Source organism: Acomys russatus, chromosome 25 (assembly GCF_903995435.1).
Source record: "Acomys russatus chromosome 25, mAcoRus1.1, whole genome shotgun sequence".
In the NCBI taxonomy this organism is placed as follows: Eukaryota; Metazoa; Chordata; class Mammalia; order Rodentia; family Muridae; genus Acomys; species Acomys russatus.
In genome coordinates this window covers 13,005,699-13,025,181 of record NC_067161.1, presented here as the reverse complement: position 1 = coordinate 13,025,181, position 19,483 = coordinate 13,005,699, and the positions used below count along the sequence as shown (strand labels likewise).

The 19,483-nt window shown below is 52.1% G+C and overlaps 2 protein-coding genes across 2 annotated transcripts; both read left to right on the top strand.

Moving 5' to 3' along the window:
- The first annotated feature begins 13,099 nt into the window (after positions 1-13,099).
- On the top strand, positions 13,100-15,166 carry Metrn (meteorin, glial cell differentiation regulator). The gene is made up of 4 exons (XM_051167919.1): positions 13,100-13,267; positions 13,480-13,880; positions 14,644-14,703; positions 14,788-15,166. The coding sequence occupies exons 1-4, from the start codon at positions 13,170-13,172 to the stop codon at positions 15,102-15,104; spliced, it is 876 nt and encodes a 291-aa protein (XP_051023876.1). The 5' UTR covers positions 13,100-13,169; the 3' UTR covers positions 15,105-15,166.
- Positions 15,167-17,548: 2,382 nt separating this feature from the next.
- On the top strand, positions 17,549-19,467 carry Antkmt (adenine nucleotide translocase lysine methyltransferase). The gene is made up of 5 exons (XM_051167719.1): positions 17,549-17,951; positions 18,334-18,438; positions 18,524-18,664; positions 18,997-19,047; positions 19,196-19,467. The coding sequence occupies exons 1-5, from the start codon at positions 17,790-17,792 to the stop codon at positions 19,424-19,426; spliced, it is 690 nt and encodes a 229-aa protein (XP_051023676.1). The 5' UTR covers positions 17,549-17,789; the 3' UTR covers positions 19,427-19,467.
- The last annotated feature ends 16 nt before the right edge of the window (positions 19,468-19,483 follow it).

Sequence of the window (19,483 nt, the reverse complement as noted above, 5' to 3'; positions counted from 1 at the left end):
CCGCAGGCCGCGCGTCGGGGAGGACGTTCGAGGGGAAGGCAGGGCAGCTTCGAGTGGCCCATCTGCACGAAGCGGTGGCGACCCAGAATCCTGCCAGCTGAGGAGAACTGGAATCCTTGGCGCAAGCTGTTGGCAATGGGGTTCCGGATCCTACGCAGATACAACCGGCCCTGTGTGCTCTTGCTTGGATTGCCACCTGCGAGGGCGAGGAGAGGGAGCCGGGTGGAGACATCAGCATGGTTGCACTTCCATACACACCCTTTTCGCATGGCGTAAGGGCAAGCCTCTAGGATCTCACATCCCTTCTGTTCCTGCTGCGAGTCCGGCTGAAGAACCCCCCTTCGAGGTGACATAGTCACACACTTGCTGAAACCTGCAAGCAAGTGACTAAAGCGAGTGTCAATGAAAACACAAGACAATGTAGTGATAGTGGGGAGGGGTTACTTCTGACAGTGTCACAAACGATGTGAGATGCTCCTCCCAACACAGAGACTGGGTAGGAATGGTTCAGAGAAGGGACATACCTTAAGGAGTTCCACAGGGTCACTCTGGACTGAAGTAGAGGCCAGGTGGAGGCAGCCTGGATGGCCCAAGGCAGGTGGTTTGTGTGAAGGATCCCGTTAAGGCTTTTGGAGAGCCAGGCCTCTCAGCAGGTGAATGGCACCCCAATCTGGGGTCTCTCTTGAGAGCAGAAACAACAGATGTGGGGACAGCCGGGAGCAGCGTCTTGGAAGGGAGGATGGAGTACCCTCAGACGAGAGCAACTGCTGTGGGGAAGCAGGGCCTCCTGGAACTGATTTGAGGGCCAGGGGCAATGAGACAGGACTGTAAGCTGGATCCTGGCTGGCTGGTGTGTGTGTGTGTGTGTGTGTAGGTGAGAGGGCGATATTAAAAACCTCTTCTACCACTCTTTATCCTGCTTTTTGAGACAGGACTCTCCTTGAATTTGGGGCTCACCATTTATATTAGACTGGCTGTCTCTGCGCCTCAATGCTGGGGTTACAGGCAGGCACTTTACCCACACAGTTATTCCCTAACCTGTCCACTTTTTCTCCCATTTTCTTTTTTTCCTATTTTTTTTGGGGGGGGCAGGATGTGAGAGGGCAGGTTCTCTCACTGGTTCAGAACTGCCCAAGTGGGCTAAGCTGGCTGGTCACTGTGTCCCAAGGATATGCCTATGTCGACCTTTCCAGTACTGAGGTTACAGCCACGTGCCACAAAGTTCAACTTTAAATATAAAAAAAAAATTTTTTTTCATGCACTTTGGGGATCGAACTCAGGACCTTGTGCTTGCAAGACAAACAAAGACTGATCTCTCTCTCTCTCCAAGGCCCTGGCTGGTTTAAAAAAGTTGAAGCACTAGTCTTACCAGCTCGAGTCCAGTTTCCCTTAGCCAGGATCAGGGCAGGCATGTGTGGCTGGAACAGGAGTGTTACCATCTTCCCTGGATATGGATCAGAGACAGTGGATTGGTATGGGGCAGAGACTAGTGTAGACATGGGCAATCAGGCCGTATTCTTCCCACTCATTGGGTTAACTGACAGCGAGGCAATGGATAATAGGATGGGGCCTTGGGTGGAGGGTGCTGTGCGAGGACTGTAAAGTACAAAAAGGTTTTGTGCAGACAAATAACCCCTGGAGAATCCAGACAAGTTAAACACAGCTCACCTCTCCGACGCAGTGAGGCGTGAAGCCGCTTTTCCTGGAGTGTCAGGGATGGTGTCGTTTTGCTTTTTGGTTTCTTGAGACAGGGTTTCTCCCTGTAGCCCTGACTGTCCTCAACTCGATTTGTAGACCAGGCTGGCCTTGAACTCATGAGATCCGCCTGCCTCTGCCTTTGCTGGGATTAAAGGCGTGAGCCACCACGTCCAGGGGGAATGATGCAGTTTTACAGCCTGGTGATCCTTTGCTGTCTGATGAGGCAGGCTCTGTATGTGTCTCCCAGAATTTACTTATTGCAGACCTTTCCCCCTTAAAACCTTGTATTGGGTTTTGTCCATAAAATCCTTTCTTATGAGTGATGCTCCTTGCGATTTACAACAGCCTACATGACTTCTATGTTATCTTAGGGCCAGGACAATCCTGACACCCACAAGCTTTATATCTATCTCAGTCAAGTTCCCGAGACCCTTAAGTCTTGGGCATCATCTCTGAGTCAACAGTACCCATTCTTGTGAAAGAAGCCAGATGTAATCACAATGGAGCCGGGCAGTGGTGGCGTACACCTTTAATCCTTAATGGAAGGTGCTACAAATGCCAGCTTCCCCATCCACAGGACCGTGTGTGTGTGTGTGTGTGTGTGTGTGTGTGTGTGTGTGTGTGTGTATACCTCCTTTGTGTCCTGCTGGGTGCCCTGGGGAGTCCATCCTGGCCCTCTAGGGGTTGTATCAGCCACCAGCCCACTGTAACTGTGCCATCAGAGAGCCAATAGGTCCCCGCTGAGAAGAGGAGGTTCTTACTGTTGTGGGCAGACATGGGGCTGACAGCTCCTAGGAAGGATATTTGCCAAGTCTCAGAGTCGAAGAGAGAGAGAGGGAGGAAGAGAGAGAGAGAGAGAGAGAGAGAGAGAGAGAGAGAGAGAGAGAGAGGAGAGAGAGAGAGGCTCCTGATATGAGGATGGCAGAGGGGGAGGGAAGCAGGTGGATCTCCGTGTGAGGAGACAGTAAAGGCCCCAGAGCAGTGCTCAAGAACCTCCTAAGTGTCCTCATTGTTGTTTTCTCAAAAACGGGGCCACTGTGTGCCTCGGCCTCCCTCATACCTGCCCTTCACTCTTCGGGGTACTCATCATATATGCCTAAGCCAAGAAACATATCCCAGTGTGGTGATTCCCCTGCGGGCTTTACAGCAAGTAGGGAAAAACTGATCAGGGCAAGAATAAAACTTGGCTTAGCCTGATTCGATTGTAACCAAAACTTCTAGCGTCTGGCGGAGACCAATTTACCTTAGCCATATTTAAGTACAGCACAAGTTTGGGGGGGGGGGAAGTATTCAGATAACAATTACCTAGATAACAGTGTATGACAGTTTTGCGATTCCTGCTCCCCAGGTGATGCTTTTGGGACATCTTATGTCCTGAGAGAAGTATGTCAGACAAGGTCCAGCTGGCTGCACAGAGGACTTTTCAAACCCTCCACAGGATATAGGGTAGCGTGTAGGACTAGTTCAACCAGGATGCTCTCATCCTGGCTTAGTCTCCAGGGACTGATATGGGAGGATCTATGAACTTGGTTCCTAAGGGCATGTGGAGGGGCACTCAGTGGAGCACCCCTCAAAGTGAAGCACTCTTACCTGGTGCACCACCCTCACCTGGAGGACCCTCACCTGGAACTCTCACCTGGAGGATCCCTCACTTGAAACACCCTCAATTGGGTCACCTTCGAACTGAAACAAAATTCATCGGAGCAACCCTCACCTGGAGCACCTACACCTGGAGCATCCTCAAGTGAAGCAGGACGCCTTCTTGGAAGCACCCTCAACTAGAGCACCTTTGAACTGGAGCACACTTAGCTGGAGAACCCTTTGCCTGGAGCACCCTCACTGGGAGCACTCATTACCTGGAACACTTCTCACTAAGAGCACCTCTGTCTTGAGACACCCTCATCTGAAACGATCCCCACCTTTATCACCCTTACCATGGTGTCAGAGGACTGTCTCCTGTCCCGGCTGCTGGAGTCCAACTCTGCACTGATGCGGGAGATGAGGACTAAGGCTGCTGGCACATTTGGCTCAGAGACAGAGGGCTGAGGGAGCACCCGGGGATCACTCCCTAGGCTTAGCGATAATTCTACTCCTTCATGGACTCTCGTCACAGGAGGGGCTCAGGCATGGCCTTGTGAGGCTCTAGTGTGGAGAAGGTGCTCAGGAGATAAGTGGCTGGGCCAAATCCTCCCCAGGTGGTTCCCCTCACTGAGCCCCTTCAAGAGAAGTGTGACTGGGCTCTAAGGAGGAATGCCCTGAATGTTCTAGCACAGTATTGGTGGTGGCAGCAACCCCTTCCAGAACAACGTGTGTCACCCTGAGGCCAGATACCGGAGAGGTGCTTTGTGCCTCTGATCCTTGCTTCCCTTTCTCTCTCTCTCTCTCTCTCTCTCTCTCTCTCTCTCTCTCTCTCTCTCTCTCTCTCTCTCTCCCTCTCTCTCTCTCTCTCCCTTACTTACCCTGTGCACTTTTCCATCCCCCTTCCTTTCCCCACCTATTCTGCTTCACCCTCTCCTTCCTCCCCCCCCCCCCGCCCTGTCCCTGCCCAGAACACCAGAGAGAAACAGGTGGGGCATCTGTTGTCCCACAGCCCTGATGACAGGGTGAGGGCACCAAGGTTCTGGGCTGGCCTCTGCTCTGGCCTGGCCCGCCCCCTGTCAAGGCTGAGGATGACTCAGGGCCCAGCTGTCACCTCAGCAGCATGCGTCGTCGCCTAGTGATGGCGGTCTCCCGGCAACGGTCGTCTCCTAGCAATGGGATATTTTCCCCTGGCCCTGGCTGGAGCCAGGGGCTATTTTTAGCTCAGCTTCAAATCAATCAGCAGCTGCATTTTGGGTTCTTCAGGAGAAGCAAGGTGTTGGGGGTGGGTGGGTGGGCTTCTCAGGAAAAATAAACACACACACACACACACACACACACACACACACACACACACGATAAAAACCTCAATGCTTGACCCCTTGAAGTGCTAGGCTGATTTATCCAGATCCCATGGGAATGAGTGGGAACCTGAGGCCGCTTGGGAGCTGGCAGCTATGATTGTGTCCTGGATGAGGTCTCTGTGTTCAAGGGGCTGATGGCTGAATCACCCTGAAGCCGCCCAGGTCCAGCTAGGAACAGTCACCAAACGCAGTGCTCACGGTGAGTGCCACTGATGTACTTTACTTGTCCCCTGATATCATCTGTCCATCAGTTACAGATGTGGCCCTACCCATCAACATATACACTCAATCCTGCTGTAAGGGACACGGGAAGGGTCTCTGGTCAGTTATATCTAGTCCCCACCTGGTTTCAAGTGAAATTTGAGGTCTATGAAGGGAGGAGTCTTGGGCAAGCAGAAGACTTGTCCCCATTTTCTCACAAGATCAGAGGGGAAACCCAAACTCACCCAGTGGCAATAGGTCTAGGGAGCTGACCCTGCCATCCTTCCTATTTGTATTCTGTGGTTGTTTGTTCAAGGCTCCATGGTCCTGGGGCCATTGGCTCTCTAATCGCTGCCCACTCTCCTTACTTTTAGCTCTTCCCAGATTGTCTCCCTGGATGGCCTGCTCATTGTGAGGCAGCCGAATGTCTGCCATCCCCTCTCTTGCTGAATGTTGGGACCTCCTATCCTCTGCTCTGCTCAGGGCCCAGCACACTACATCAATGTCCTCAACCTACAAAGACCTGTGTCACAAGGGCTAGCGTGGCTGGAGATGGGCAGCCTGAGCGGTGACCCTTGGAACAAGCGCCGAGGCCTCCACTGCTCCCCGTTGCATCCCGTGAGGTGCAGTGGAAGGCCCTGGGGAGACAGGACAGGAAACAGGTCTCAGCATGGTTTCCAGCCTGGTTATCCAAGCCTTGTGATGGATATAGTCTTGTTTTCAGCACACTTGGGAAGAGAGAACCTCAGTTGAGGAATTTCTTCCATCGGATTGGCCAGTGGGCATGTTCTTGTTTTTGTTTTTTGTTTTGGTTTTGGTTTTTTGAGATAGGGTTTCTCTTCTCGTCCTGGCTGGCCTGGACTCGCTTTGTAAACCAGGCTGGCCTCGAACTCACTCTGTGCCCACCTCTGTGGGCGTGTTTTTAAGGCATTTCCTTGACTCTAAGCATATCTATCTATCTATCTATCTATCTATCTATCTATCTATCTATCATCTATCTACAATAATAAAAGAAGAGGCATTCTCTCTCTCTCTTTTTTTCTTTCTTTTTTTCCTTGTGTGTGTGTGTTTTTTTTTTTTTTTTTTAATACCAGGTTTCATTGTGTAGTCCTGGTTGTCTGAAACTCACTTCTGTAAACCAGACTGGCTTTGAGCTTGCAAAGATCCACTTGCCTTTGCCTCCTGGGTGCTGAGATAAAACTGCCCAGCAAGATGCATTTCCTTAATTACTAATAGGTATTTTTTATTATTTCCTTATTGCTAATTGATATAGGAGGGCCCACCCCACTGTGAGAAGTTCCATTCCTGGGTAGGTGGGCAAACCAGAGAGAACAAGCCAATAAGCAGCCTTCTCTGATGCTCTCCAGGGCCTGCCTCCAGCTTCCTGTGTTCAGGTCCTGCCCTGGTTTCTCTCTATGGTGGACCGTGACATGGAAATATAAACCAAATAAGCCCTTTACTCTCCAAGTTTGCTTTGGTCAGTGTTTTATCATAGCAACAGAAAGTAGCTAGAAAACCCCCTTTGAAGAGTTTTGAGATGCTGTGTGGTTTTGGCTAGAGTCAGGCAAACTAGAAATTTGGGGCAATTCTGGTCTCTGTAGTCCCCTACTCAGAGACCACAAACTTCCATGTGCCGTCTCCCAACTTTCTCAAGTACATCTTTGTTTGATTTGAGTTCCTTTTGTGTTTTTTATTTTTCTGACTTTTGTGGAAAGAAAGACACTTTCCTTCCTCCTTCCTTCCTTTTGTTTTTTGACACAGGGTTTCTCTGTGTAGCCTTGCCTGTCCTAGAACTCACTCTATAGACCAAGCTGGCCTTGAACTCACATTAATCCACCTGTCCCTGTCTCCTGAGAACCGAGATCAAAGGGTTAAAGATATAAGCCAGGCCAGGCATGGTGAACAGGGAGGCAGAGGCCAGCTGATCAAGTCCAGGACAGCCAAGGCTACATAGAGAAACCATGTCTTGAACCACTCCCTCCCCCAAAAGATGTGAGCCAGCACCACCTGCTGAGACCCATTTCTTTTTTCTTTTTCTTTAAGACAGAGTCTTTCTATGTTAGCCTTGGCTGTCCTGGACTCGATTTGTAGACCAGGCTAGCCTGGAACTCACAGTGATCCGCCTGCCTCTGCCTCCCTGAGTGCTGGGATTAAAGGCATGCACCACCACACCCAGCCGAGACCCCTTTCTTAAGGTAAAGGCACTACATCTTGAGACACTCAAGGAAACCTCCAAGCTGAGCATAAACAGATAAGAGTTATCCAGTCTGGATGCCCTCATTTATCCATTTGCTCATTTTCCCTCTGGGTATCTATAAGCACCTGTACAAGGTACGTTGGATCCTGAGGCTAGTCATGGCCTTCTGGAATCTATGGCCATGGCCAACAGAGTTCTGATGGCTAATGATGCCCAAGTGTCTCTTTCCCTGACAATTGTGACAAATGGCATCTGTCTAGGTCTTCTCCCATGGTGATAGGATCACTGTTACATTGCTAAAAGATGAGGGTGTAGATACTCAGGTCAGGTGAGAGCTTCTTTCAGACCCGGTTACCCCTGGGAGTCCCTCTTACCACTAGGACACCAGCCATTGCTTCTGGAGAAGGCTAGGGTGGGGCGCCAACTCCCTGAGACTGGCCAGCTCATGCCCCATATCACCATTAGGGGGCGCCTGGAGACTACTGTCTGCCTCAGTGGCCTGAGATGGAAGAGCCCGCCAAAGAATTAGTGAAGTACCCTGCAAGCTAGTAGGCCTGGACAGCTGGGTGTCCCCAAGGTGTCCTGTGTCCTTCTGTAAATGCCCTGGCATCTGCTATGCTGCCATCAGGCAGTGTCATGCCTCTTTTTTTTTTTTTTTTTCGTTTTCTTTTCCAGTTTTATTTATTTATTTTTGGTCTTTTTCAAGACAGGGTTTCTATGTGTAGCCTTGGCTGTCCTGGAATAGCTTTATAGAACTTGCTGGCCTTGAACTCACAGAGATCCATCTGCCTCTGCCTCCTCAAGTGCTGGGATTGAAGGTGTGCACCACCACACCTGGCCTAGTTTTCTTTTCTTTTTTTTTTTTTTTTGGTTTTGGTTTTTTGGTTTTGGTTTTGGTTTTTGTTTTTCAAGACAGGGTTTCTCTGTGAAGCCTTGACTGTAAGTTTTTTATTTTTGTCTTGCCATTTCATTGAGTGTTTTTGTTTTGTTTTTCTTTTTCTTTTTAAATGATTTATTTATTTTTATGTACATTGGTATTTTGCCTGTATATATGTCTGTGTGAGGATGTCAGACCCCCTGGAATTGGAGTTACAGACAGTTGTGAGCTGCCATGTGGAGTGCTGGGAATTGAACTTGGCTCTTTTGGAAGAGTAGCCAATGTTCTTAACCACTGAGCCATTTCTCCAACCTCCCTACCCCATATACACTTTGTTTTGTTTTTGTCTTTCAAGACAGGGTTTCTCTGTGTAGTCCTGGCTGTCCTGGAACTCACTCTGTAAACCAGGCTGCCCTCAAACTCAGAGATCTGTCTACCTCTGCCTCCCGAGTGCTAGGATTAAAGGGGCATGCCATCATTACCTGGTGAAAACATTTTATTTATGATTTATTTCTTAGATTTATTTACTTATTTTTATTTTTCGAGACAGGGTTTCTATGTTTAGCATTGGCCATCCTGGAACTCTCTTTGTAGACCAGGCTGGCCTTGAACTCACAGACCTGCCTCTGTCTCTCAGAGTGCTGGGATTACAGGCGTGTACTATCATGCCCGCTTCCATTTACTTTTCACCTTTGTGTGTGTGTATGTGTGTGTGTGTGTGTGTGTGTGTGTGTGTGTGTGTGTGCACACATGCACATGCCCATGCATGCATGCACATGAGTACATTTGTTCATTGTTGAATTCCCTGAAAGCTGTAGTCTCATGCTGTGTGATCCTCTTAATGTAGGTTCTCGGAACACAGTTTAGATCCTCTGCAAACAGTAATGTGTTCTTAACTGTTAAGGCATCTCTCCGACTCTTTGTTTGCTTTTGTTTTTTGAGACAAGGTTTTTCTGCATAGCCTTGGATGTCTAAGACTTGCTTTGTAGACTAGGCTGGCCTTGAACTCAGATCTATCTGCCTCTGCCTCCCTGAGTGCTGGGATAAAAGGCTTGTGCCATCATGCCTTTTATATTATATTATTTTGTTTTGTTTTGTAGACAAGATCTCTAGTCCCAGCTGTCTTGGAGCTCTCTAAGTAGACCAGGCTATCCCCAAACTCCTGCATCTGCCTCCTGAGTGCTGGAATTAAAGGTGCATCACCATGCTTCACTACTTATTTATTTTGTTTGTTTGAGACAGGGTCTTTCTAAATAGCTCTGGCTCTCCTGGAACTCACTATGTAGTCCAGGCTGGCTTTGAATTCACAAAGATCTGCCTGTCTCTGCCTCCCAAGTGCTGGATTAAAGGTATGTGCCACCATGCCCAAATTATTACTTATCTTGATACAAGGTCTCACCGTGTAACTAAAAGGTCTGGAACTCTCTATGTAGACACCAACCTGACCTGCATGTGTGTCTCCCATACAGGTGTGGGTACCCATGAAGGCCTGAAGAAGGCACTGGATCTCCTGGTCTGAAGTGACAGGTGGCTATGAGCCGCTTGATGTGGGTAGTGGAAACCAAACTCAAGCCCTTTGCAAGAGCCCACGTTCTCTTAACTGCTGAGCCATCTCTCCACCTGTTTTGTTATTATCATTGTTGTTGTTGGGTGCTGGGAATGGAATCCAAGGCCTTGCACATCATTGCAGTACCTCCTCCCCTACCATCCCGACCAGTTTCAGGAATATCATTAAGCAACGTTCAGAGCTTTTGCCTTGTCATGCAGCCCATCTGCATTACTGTTCTCCTTGCTGTTGCGAAATACCGAGAAAAAGCGATGTCAGTTAAACAGGTTGGAGACACCCTCAGAGACATACCCAGAAGGTGTAAGGTTGGTGACAAAGATTAACCATCACAAAGGTACCCTTCTCTGTCACCTTGACACTAAACAAGTCACGCCACACCATAACATCCCACTTATCCGGAGTGCCCAAAATTCTAACAGTGCTAACATTACTCAAAGTCTCAAAGTCTCAATTGAGACTCAAGGCAAACTCTTTTTGGTTTATTTATTTTTTAAAGATTTATTTATTTATTACATATACAGTATTGTGCCTAAGTGTACTCCTGCCTTCCAGAAGAGGCCACCAGATCTCATTATAGGTGGTTGTGAGCCACCATGAGGTTGCTGGGAATTGAGAACAGGACCTTTGGAAGAACAGACAGTGCTCGTAACCTCTGAACCATCTCTCCAGCCCTCAAGGCAAACTCTTAACTTTGAACTCTTAAAAAGTTAAAAAAAACAATAGGTTACATCCACTATACAGTGGCACAGAATGAACATTCCTGTTCCAAAAGAGAATAGGACATGGCAAGGAGATATGAGACCAAAGACGAAAACGAATCTGAACAAACACCAACCCTGCCATCAGGGGCTTCCGACGGAATCGGCTGGGCTCCACTTGGTTAGAAGCAAGAGACCACGACTCTAAACGGAGTATCACAACAAGGCAAACCTTTACTACCGACCACCACCACGACCACCTCGAGGTGAGGCAAGCTGCTCACTGCAGGGAGGAGCCAGCACAGAGGGCGTGGGTTTTAGTCTGATGCAGTGATAGCTGTGTCTTTTCCCCCGTTGGCTGGGCTCTACCTCATAGTCCCTAGAGATTGGCTGGCTCTAAGAGAATCTGTGTAATGTAAATGAAGGGTAAAAGAACAACCACTCTGGATGGGGCACTGTGGCGCACACCTTTAATCCCAGCACTTGGGAGGTGCAGGCAGGAAGATCGCTGTGAGTTCGAGGCCAGCCTGCTCTACAGAGTGAGCCCAGGACGGCCAAGGCTACACAGAGAAACCCTGTTGAAGGAGAGATAAACCTGTTTTTTAGGATCACAAGTGCGGGATTGGAATGGTCTTGTGAGAGAGCAGGTGAGGCTAATCTACTAGAAGACCGACCACCTCGTACGGGAGCTTGATTGTTGCCAGTTGAAAAGATCCCGTGAACACACTCTGGGAGGAGATATATAAATGAGCCCAGAACTGGAAGCGGGGCTTTTTGGAGACTTGGGATAGTTTTGGCTGTTCACCGTTGCGCTTTGAGATGCTCCTAGAAAGAACTGCTCAAGGGAAGGCTTCGGGGCTCTGGCCCCTGCTCCTGCTGAGGTTTGGGGTTCTGGTTACTCAGGGTTTCAGCAGGAGAAATCCTGTAGATTGTGCCAGGAGAATCATTCCTCGGAACTGATATCCTTACGGTTTTGTTATTGTGTCCATTAATCCTCATTTCCTATTGTTTTGGTTAGTCGGGTTAGAAGTGACGTATGCTCGGTCACTAAGTTGTTAATAAAATATATTGGTTAAGAAAATTGAGCATACACCCTGTCTCAAAAAAACAAAACAAACAAAAACAAAACAAAACAAACAAACAAAAAAGGCATGGGCCACTTACTGTTTTTTTTTTTTTTTTTTAAGATTTATTTATTTACTATTATGTATATAGTGCTCTGCCTGTATGTACATCCGCAGGCAGAGGAGGACATCAGATCACATTATAGATGGTTGTGAGCCACCATGTGGTTGCTGGGAATTGAACTCATGACCTCTGGAAGAGCAGCCAGTGCTCTTAACCACTGAGCCATCTCTCCAGCCCCCACTTACTGTTTCTTACAAGCACAGACATACCACACCTTGTTTATCCACCCATCAGGAAGACTCTGGCCACTTTCACCTCGTGACTAGGATAATACTTTGTTTTGACCCCTTGTCCGGGTCAAGGACCGAGCTGAGTCTTCCCACTGGTCTGAGAGGGCCTTGGAGTAGTCAAGGTCCCTGAGTCCAGGTCCAGGCTACCTGGAGGGTTTCAAACAGAGCCTGGAGGCTACAGAGGTAGATCCCTGGGGCTGAAGGAGAGACCCATAGGACCCTCCCAAAGCTGCTCTTGCCTCTTTCTTCAGTCTCCTCCACCCATCCCTCCAGTCAGATCCAGGTCCAGGAGAAGCTGCTCCAAAGAAGCTCTTCTCTCTTGATGGGGTTTCCCAGTGACTCTAGCGTGTCTTTTATTTTATCTTAAGAGGGTCTCATGTAGCCCACAGTGACCTTGAATTCACTGTGGAGCCAAGAATGACCTTGAACGTCTGGGCTCCTTCCTCTACATCCTGCCTGCTGGGATTACAGGCAAGGAGCACTGCCCTCTCAGTTGAACATTATTTTGAAGATCAAACCCAGGGCTTTGTGCTTTGTGCGGCAGGCGCTCCATAACCTAGCCGCATCCTCAGGTCTCCTGAGGTAGCGTTGGGATTCTGCTTCAGTCCATCTTGACTATGGAGGGCTTGCCTGCCCTGTGGCACCATCAAGCACTTCCAGGCTTTGTTTCCAGCCTGCAGATCCCCTCCAGAGTGCCTCCTTTTCCATGGTATCCATTTAGCACTCACGAAGTGTGCAGGCGGGTCTGAGAAAGTTGTGGTGGTGCAGAAGGAGGCCTGCTAGGCCCGCGCTGCTCTTCCTTTTCCCCAAACCCAAGGCTTGCCTTAGCTCCATGAGCTGGGCCCCAGGCTAGTCAGGGCTCTCTGTACTCTCCCTTCTAGGACGCAGAGACACAAGGGTTCTAATCCCTTGTCCCTGGAGCATCAACAGCAGCAGGGTATCAGTGTTGGCTGCAGACTCCTTCTCCTCCTCCTCCTCCTCCTCCTCCTCCTCCTCCTCCTCCTCCTCCTCCTCCTCCTCCTTCTCTCTCTCTCTCTCTCTCTCTCTCTCTCTCTCTCTCTCTCTCTCTCTCTCTCTCTCTCTCTCTCTCTCACTCTCTCTCCTCCCTCCCTCCCTCTCTCTCTCTCAGAAGGGGACAGTTCCACTGCCCACTGAGGCCCATTGAAGGTCAAGTGAGATGAATAGCCTTCCAAATTCCAGTTGACAGAGACCACACCCTCTCTCCCCTCTCCTATTCGCCCCGCCCCGGTAATCACCACCACCAAAGGTTCCAGGGTGCTGGGGATCTGCAAATGGGAAAAACTACTTCAGTCCGGCCTTGGACCCGGCTCCCGCCTTGAGCCCGCCCCGCCCCCATGAGGGCCCTGCAATTGGCGGAAAGTTCTGGGGCTTGTGGCGATTGGTCCGAGAGCCAAGCCCCCGCCCCCAGCCCCAGAGCTCAGAAGGGGTTTGAGCCAAGGGATCGCCGGTTGTGGGGACGCGCCGGGCCGGCGGCCGTGCCGCGGGCTGCTTGCGCTGCAGCCCCGACCCTCCCGGGGCAGCAGCCCGAAGTCCCGGCGCGTCCCCGAACCATGGTGGTAGCCGCGCTTCTCTGCGCGCTGTGCTGCGGCCTCCTGGTCGCATCCGCTCGCGCTGGCTACTCCGAGGACCGCTGCAGTTGGAGGGGCAGGTACGGTTCCCAGGAGGGACTGTGGGTAGGTGGGTTCCCCTCCCCCCGCCCCATCTTGTGTTGGAGGGCTCCCTCCACTGGGAAGGGAGAAAACGCAGACCTCAATGTCCTGTTCCACCGAGTGGAAGCAGGTGTTGGTGGCCGCGGGAAAGTGGGTGTACGGGCTAAGGGAACAACGGCAACCCACCTGAGAACTACCGTCCTGTCCCCAGCGGTTTGACTCAGGAGCCCGGCAGCGTGGGGCAGCTGACCCTGGATTGTACTGAGGGCGCTATCGAGTGGTTGTACCCAGCCGGGGCGCTACGCCTGACCCTGGGCGGCCCCGATCCGGGCACGCGGCCCAGCATCGTCTGTCTGCGCCCGGCGCGGCCCTTTGCTGGTGCCCAGGTCTTCGCTGAACGGATGGGAGGCAACCTAGAGTTGCTACTGGCCGAGGGCCCAGACCTAGCTGGGGGCCGCTGCGTGCGCTGGGGTCCCCGGGAGCGCCGAGCCCTTTTCCTCCAGGCCACACCACACCGCGACATCAGCCGCAGAGTTGCTGCCTTCCGTTTTGAGCTGCACGAGGACCAGCGTGCAGAAATGTCTCCCCAGGCCCAAGGTCTTGGTGTGGATGGTGAGTGGCTAGACTGGCTAGGGAGGAGGTGGGTGTCAGAAATTGGCCTTTTACCCAGGCCTGATGGAAATGGGCCTTGACACCCCAGTGCACAGGGTCCATCTATATAGCGGGACAGAGGCCACTCTGATAAGAGTGTTCTCATAGTAGTGGCTTCCAGGTCATAGGGAGGTGTATTGGGAGTGCTCCCTCCTTTCCCTCCTCCTCCTCTTCAGGGACAAGCCAGCCTTAGGTCTCTGGTTTCTGGAGGGTTGGGGGAAGGGGTGGGCTGGGCCAGAATCAAAGCCTATGGCCAAAGCTGTCCAGGGCTCCCTGGCCTGGTGGTGACCTCCCTCCCCTCCCCCAGCCCAGCCAACAAAAGTCCAGTGTGCCTCTTGGTCACCATGGAGACGCCTGCCCTGCCTCCCTGCAGGGCACCAGGCCCAGTGCTTTGCTCTTCTGGAAGCTGCAGCCTGACCCCGCAGGGGGATCGCTCTCTAACTGTTCTACCCTAGCTGGGGACTCCAGAATCAGAGTGCACCAGAATATCCTGGGAGGTCACAGAAGGTTCCAGTGTTGGGTTTGAGTCTATGAGATGGGTGTGCAAGAACGCGTATGAGGCACTGAGGCGCTGCCCATCAGTAGGCATGTGTCTCCAAGGCTGTGTGATTGCTGGGAGAAGGGGTTTAGTCACTAGCTCTGGTACCTTTTCCTGGTGGGAGGAGCTGTGGGCTTGTGCTGAGAAATCACAGGCCTGGTTGATGACACCTGCTTTGCATGCTAGGTGCCTGCAGGCCCTGCAGTGATGCTGAGCTCCTTCTGGCTGCATGCACCAGTGACTTTGGTGAGTGTTCCCGTTTTGTGGGAGAGCTTAGGGTCTGCCCCACATGCCCTCCTGCTCACCCCTGGTCACCACATCTTTTCGTAGTGATCCATGGGACCATCCATGGGGTCGCCCACGACATGGAGCTGCAAGAGTCAGTCATCACTGTGGTGGCCACCCGTGTCATCCGCCAGACACTGCCACTGTTCCAGGAAGGGAGTGCGGAGGGCCAGGGTCAGGCCTCCATTCGTACCTTGTTGCGCTGTGGTGTGCGTCCTGGCCCAGGCTCATTCCTCTTCATGGGCTGGAGCCGATTTGGCGAAGCTTGGCTGGGCTGTGCTCCCCGCTTCCAAGAGTTCAGCCGTGTCTATACAGCTGCCCTTACAGCCCACCTCAACCCATGTGAGGTGGCATTGGGCTGAGAGACCTGGAAGCAAGCCCTAGCCGGACCTTTCTCTAGGGATGGGGTGCTGGGGAGGGGTGGTAGGAGGGTGGGTGGGAAGGGTGTGGCTCAGATGGCATCCTGGTACCCACAGTGAGGTGATAGAATACTAAATAACCTGGGCATACCAGCCACTGTAGATCTGGCCTTCTGTGGCACACTCTGCATCTGCCTTTCTTGTTTTCCCCTCTGCTGCCCTCCTAACCCTTAGCCTACTGACCAGCAAGCTCCTGTTTCCTCCATCTCTAGGGTGCTGTTGGGACTCAAAGCAGCAGTGCTGAAATTCTGAAGACTTGGGCTAATTGCATTTTTTTAAAAGGTGGCCTGGTGGTGGTGGTAGGGGCAAGCAGACAGACACCACTTCTAACTCTGACCGAGGTCTGCAAGGGAGGGGTGCTGTACTCTGGCAGTGTGCCATTCCCTTCCATGGTCGTTGTGAGCCATACAGTCATCCTTGGCCCGGTCCCGCCCTTGGGGAAGAATGGGCTCCTCTGTCCGGAGGCCCCTGAGACGTGCTGAGCATCCAGACATGGCAAAGCGCCTGCAGGGTGTGGGGTCTCCACTGTAGGATCCTGCTCGCTCGTTTCCGGCGGGAGAAATGCACAATGGGGTCTCTAAGGACTGTTTCCCGCCACTAGCTCCATTGTTGCCGGACCCTGCCTTCCTCCTGGGCCTATTGCATAAAAGACTAGTGAGACCCTGGACAGACAAAGCCTGCAGCTTGAAAGCCTTTGAGTGAGGTGTGCTCTAGGTTTCTTAGGACCCAACCCAACAGATTCCTGCCACCTCTTCCTCATGGCTCCTGGGAAAACTGCTTCAGCACCAATGCTGAGTGGAGTGGGGGTGGAGTTCCAGAAATGGCTTTCTATCCTTGCATGGCCTCCCTTTAAGGTTTTTCATCCATCTTCAGTCCCAATGAACTGTTCATTCAAGCAGGGAGAGGGATAAAGCTGTGCAGGGTCCAGACACGTGGGTCCTTGCCCCAGACTGTGCCAGTGAAGCTAGCTGGTGGCACCACACCCTACACAGAGGCCCTGGAATGGCTACTTTGGGATGTTTATAGGCAGATAACTTAAAGCCCACCTGTGTGTATTCTTGGGGTGGACAGAGAGCATTGTGTTTTTTTCACTTAGACTGCCTGCGTATGGAGTGGGAGAGGTGATTGATTCTGGTAAAAGATCACTCCCGAAGGGTAGGCAAAGCCATTTTCTTCCACCATCTGCCCCTGAACTGGCTCCTTGCTACTCACTCTCATCTCCCCAAAACTCCATGGAGTGCTAAGGGCTTAGCCCCTCACCTTTCCATCTGGTAGGGGAAGACTGTCCCAGTGGCCTCGAGTTTGTTCTAGGGAACAAGCGATGAAGGAAACAGGCAGCAAGGGGAATGGTGTGTGAGAGCGGGTGGACCAAAATCACAGAAACCATCCTTGGGAAGCCCTGTATGGACCAGAGACACCTCCAAGTAGAGCGCCCTGGCCCTAAGGAGCAGAGCGCGGGTGCCAGTGTCAGGTAAAATTGCCAGGGCTTTCTGGGTGCCCTGGGTCTGAGAATACTGCCAGGAGCAGCAGACAAGAATAGCTGTACCCGAGCAACCCCATCTAGAATTCAGTGTGTGGGAGGGCTTGGATACAGTTCTCTTGGTGACCAGATTCTGAGCTGGGTGGGGCAGAGCCTCTCTCTCTCTCCAGAATACACATACTCCTGCCCTCTTGGGATACCTGTCTTTCAGATTGTTTTGGAGGCAAACAGTCTGCACCTGGGGGATAGGGTGGTGGTCTTGGGCATGCTCAATTTGGAAGTCATCTCTGTCTCTGCTAGGGATAGCTGAGGAGGATAAGGCCAGGACTTAGCATAGACAAGGAGGTTCCGACATTCAGGGACATTTAGCTGTAATGTGGGTGGTCGGGGTCCAGCAGCTTGACTGTTCCCATGCAGAGCCTTACTAGGAGTCACTCGATCCTTTCTTTTTGAAGGAAGGAGATCTTCCGGGCTCCTGGGCTGTCTTCCACCCCAGGCTGGGCCAGCAGCCAGCCTCTCACATCCGGCCCCCTCTCTCCCTCCCTCCACACAAATTCACTAGAGAGCCAACATCTGTCTGTATCTGCCCGCCCTTCTCCTTCAACCCCAGAACACCCTCTATTTCCCGCCTAATTATTGTCGCTGTGTGTGTGTGTGTGTGTGTGTGTGTGTGTGTGTGTGTGTGTCTGGAAGGACGTCCTCCGCCCGCCGGTTGCTTCTGGGTTTTTAGTAGGCTTTCAGGAAAGCCTTGGTCAGCAGAATTTGTTCTTCCAGTCCTGGCTTTAACCCGGGGCTGCGGGCCAGGAGCAGTATGGCCTTAGGGGAGGGGCATCCAGAACTGAGATTCCATACAGTTGCCTGTAGAGTGGACTCCGAAGCTGGCCAATCAAAGTCTAGCCCACCACAACCCGGAACCCACAGGAGGGGCCACGCCCAGCTGGGCGGAGACGAATGAGTGACGGACTGGCCGCACAGACCTTTTTCACTTCCGGCGTTTGATCTTGGCCTCTACCTAGGCTTCTGCGGGCGCCGCTGGGGCTAGGGTAGGCTCCAGGCGGACGGAGCTCAGGCCGGCGGCAGCGGTGAGGGCAGCCGCCTGCAGCTGGGAGCCTTGGGCAGTACAACCCTGAACTGTGTGTCTTTCAACCATGGATCACGACGAGCCAGCCGAGGCGTTGACTGAGCTGCGCGAAAAGCGGGTGGGATTGCTGGAATTACTGCAAACGGCGGCAGGTTCGGGGTTGGCCGCCTACACTGTGTGGGCGCTGTTTCTGCAGCCGGGCTTCCGCCGGGTGCCTCTGAGGCTGCAGGTGCGGCGTGGGGCCTTGAAAGGAGCGGGACCAAAACTGGTGCGAGACATGGATCAGTGGGTGGAATCAAATCTACTGTAGGAAACGTAAAGGTGGGCGGGTTCAATTATGGTGCGGGACCTAACTTGGGGACCCGAGGTACGCAGAGTTGGGACCAATATGTTGCAGGGCTTGGGCCTGTTGACATCATCAAGGCTATATGAATGAAACTGGAATTGAATTACAGAGGGGGTATACGGGCGTATGACTGGAAAGTTGGCGGGGCTGCGCTGTGTATGACAGGTATCAGTTTAAGGAAGGAAAACTAGGCGTGCACCGGCCCCCAATCTGGTGCTTCGGTCTGGTGCGACTCCAGCCTCAGCCCACCAAATTCCTTATTCAGGTGCCCTACGTTGGCGCGAGTGCCCGGCAGGTTGAGCACGTGCTGTCGCTGTTGCGTGGCCGCCCTGGAAAAATGGTGGATCTAGGCTCTGGTGATGGCAGGATCGTAAGGCCTGTGTCTGTATATTCGTTGTCCCTCCCATGGTGGCCCCCTTCCCTACATCCAGGTCCCACACTCTTGGCTCCCATAGGTGCTGGCGGCCCACCAGTGTGGTCTCCGTCCAGCTGTGGGTTATGAGCTGAACCCGTGGCTTGTGGGACTCGCACGGCTGCATGCCTGGAGGGCCGGTTGTTCTGGGAGTCTCTGCTACCATCGAAAAGATCTCTGGAAGGTACCTTACCAAACCCCATTTATTTTCTTTCCTTCTGTCTGCTTGTCTGTCTGTCTTTGCATGAGGTCTCTAGTCCAGGTTTATTTCAAACTTGCTATGTGGCCTGGGATTACAGGGATGCGTCATAAGACCTTATGCGGAACTGGAGATCAAACCCAGGGATTTCTGTATGCTAGGCAAGCACTCTACTGACTGAGTCACACTTATAGCTCCTGATACCTTTATCTCTCAAGTTTCATGCTCTGAGTGGCTACCGTGCTGATACCTGTGTGGGCTGGAGGCTGAACTCAGTGACCCCCATGCCCTCCAGCCTTCATCCTTGTTTCCCACAGGTGAGCCTCAGGGACTGTCACAACGTGTCCGTGTTCTTGGCCCCTAGTGTGGTAGGTCTTGGGTCTGCTGTCCTTCTGGGAAGTCAGGGCTCCAGTCTTGGCTGCTCTCAGGCCTGGACTAGTTTCTGGGCCCGGCTGGCACGGGCCAGCTTTTTCTTACCTGCTCCTGTGCCCTCCTCCTTCCTGTTCTTCCCTACAGCTCCCTCTGCTGGAAGACAAGCTGCAAGCCGAGCTACCTGCAGGGGCCCGTGTGGTATCTGGCCGATTCCCCCTTCCCACCTGGCAACCTGTAGCTGTAGTAGGCGAGGGCATGGACAGAGTCTGGGCCTATGATGTCCATGGTACTGGGCCAGTGGTGTCTTCTTGTGGGGTACCCATCAAAGCCATCCCAGAGTCCAGTTCTACTTCCATCCCTAGGGCCTCTGTTTGACAGGCTTGCTGACTGGATACAATAAAGACTCTGTGGGTTCAGTCCCGGTTTTTGTTT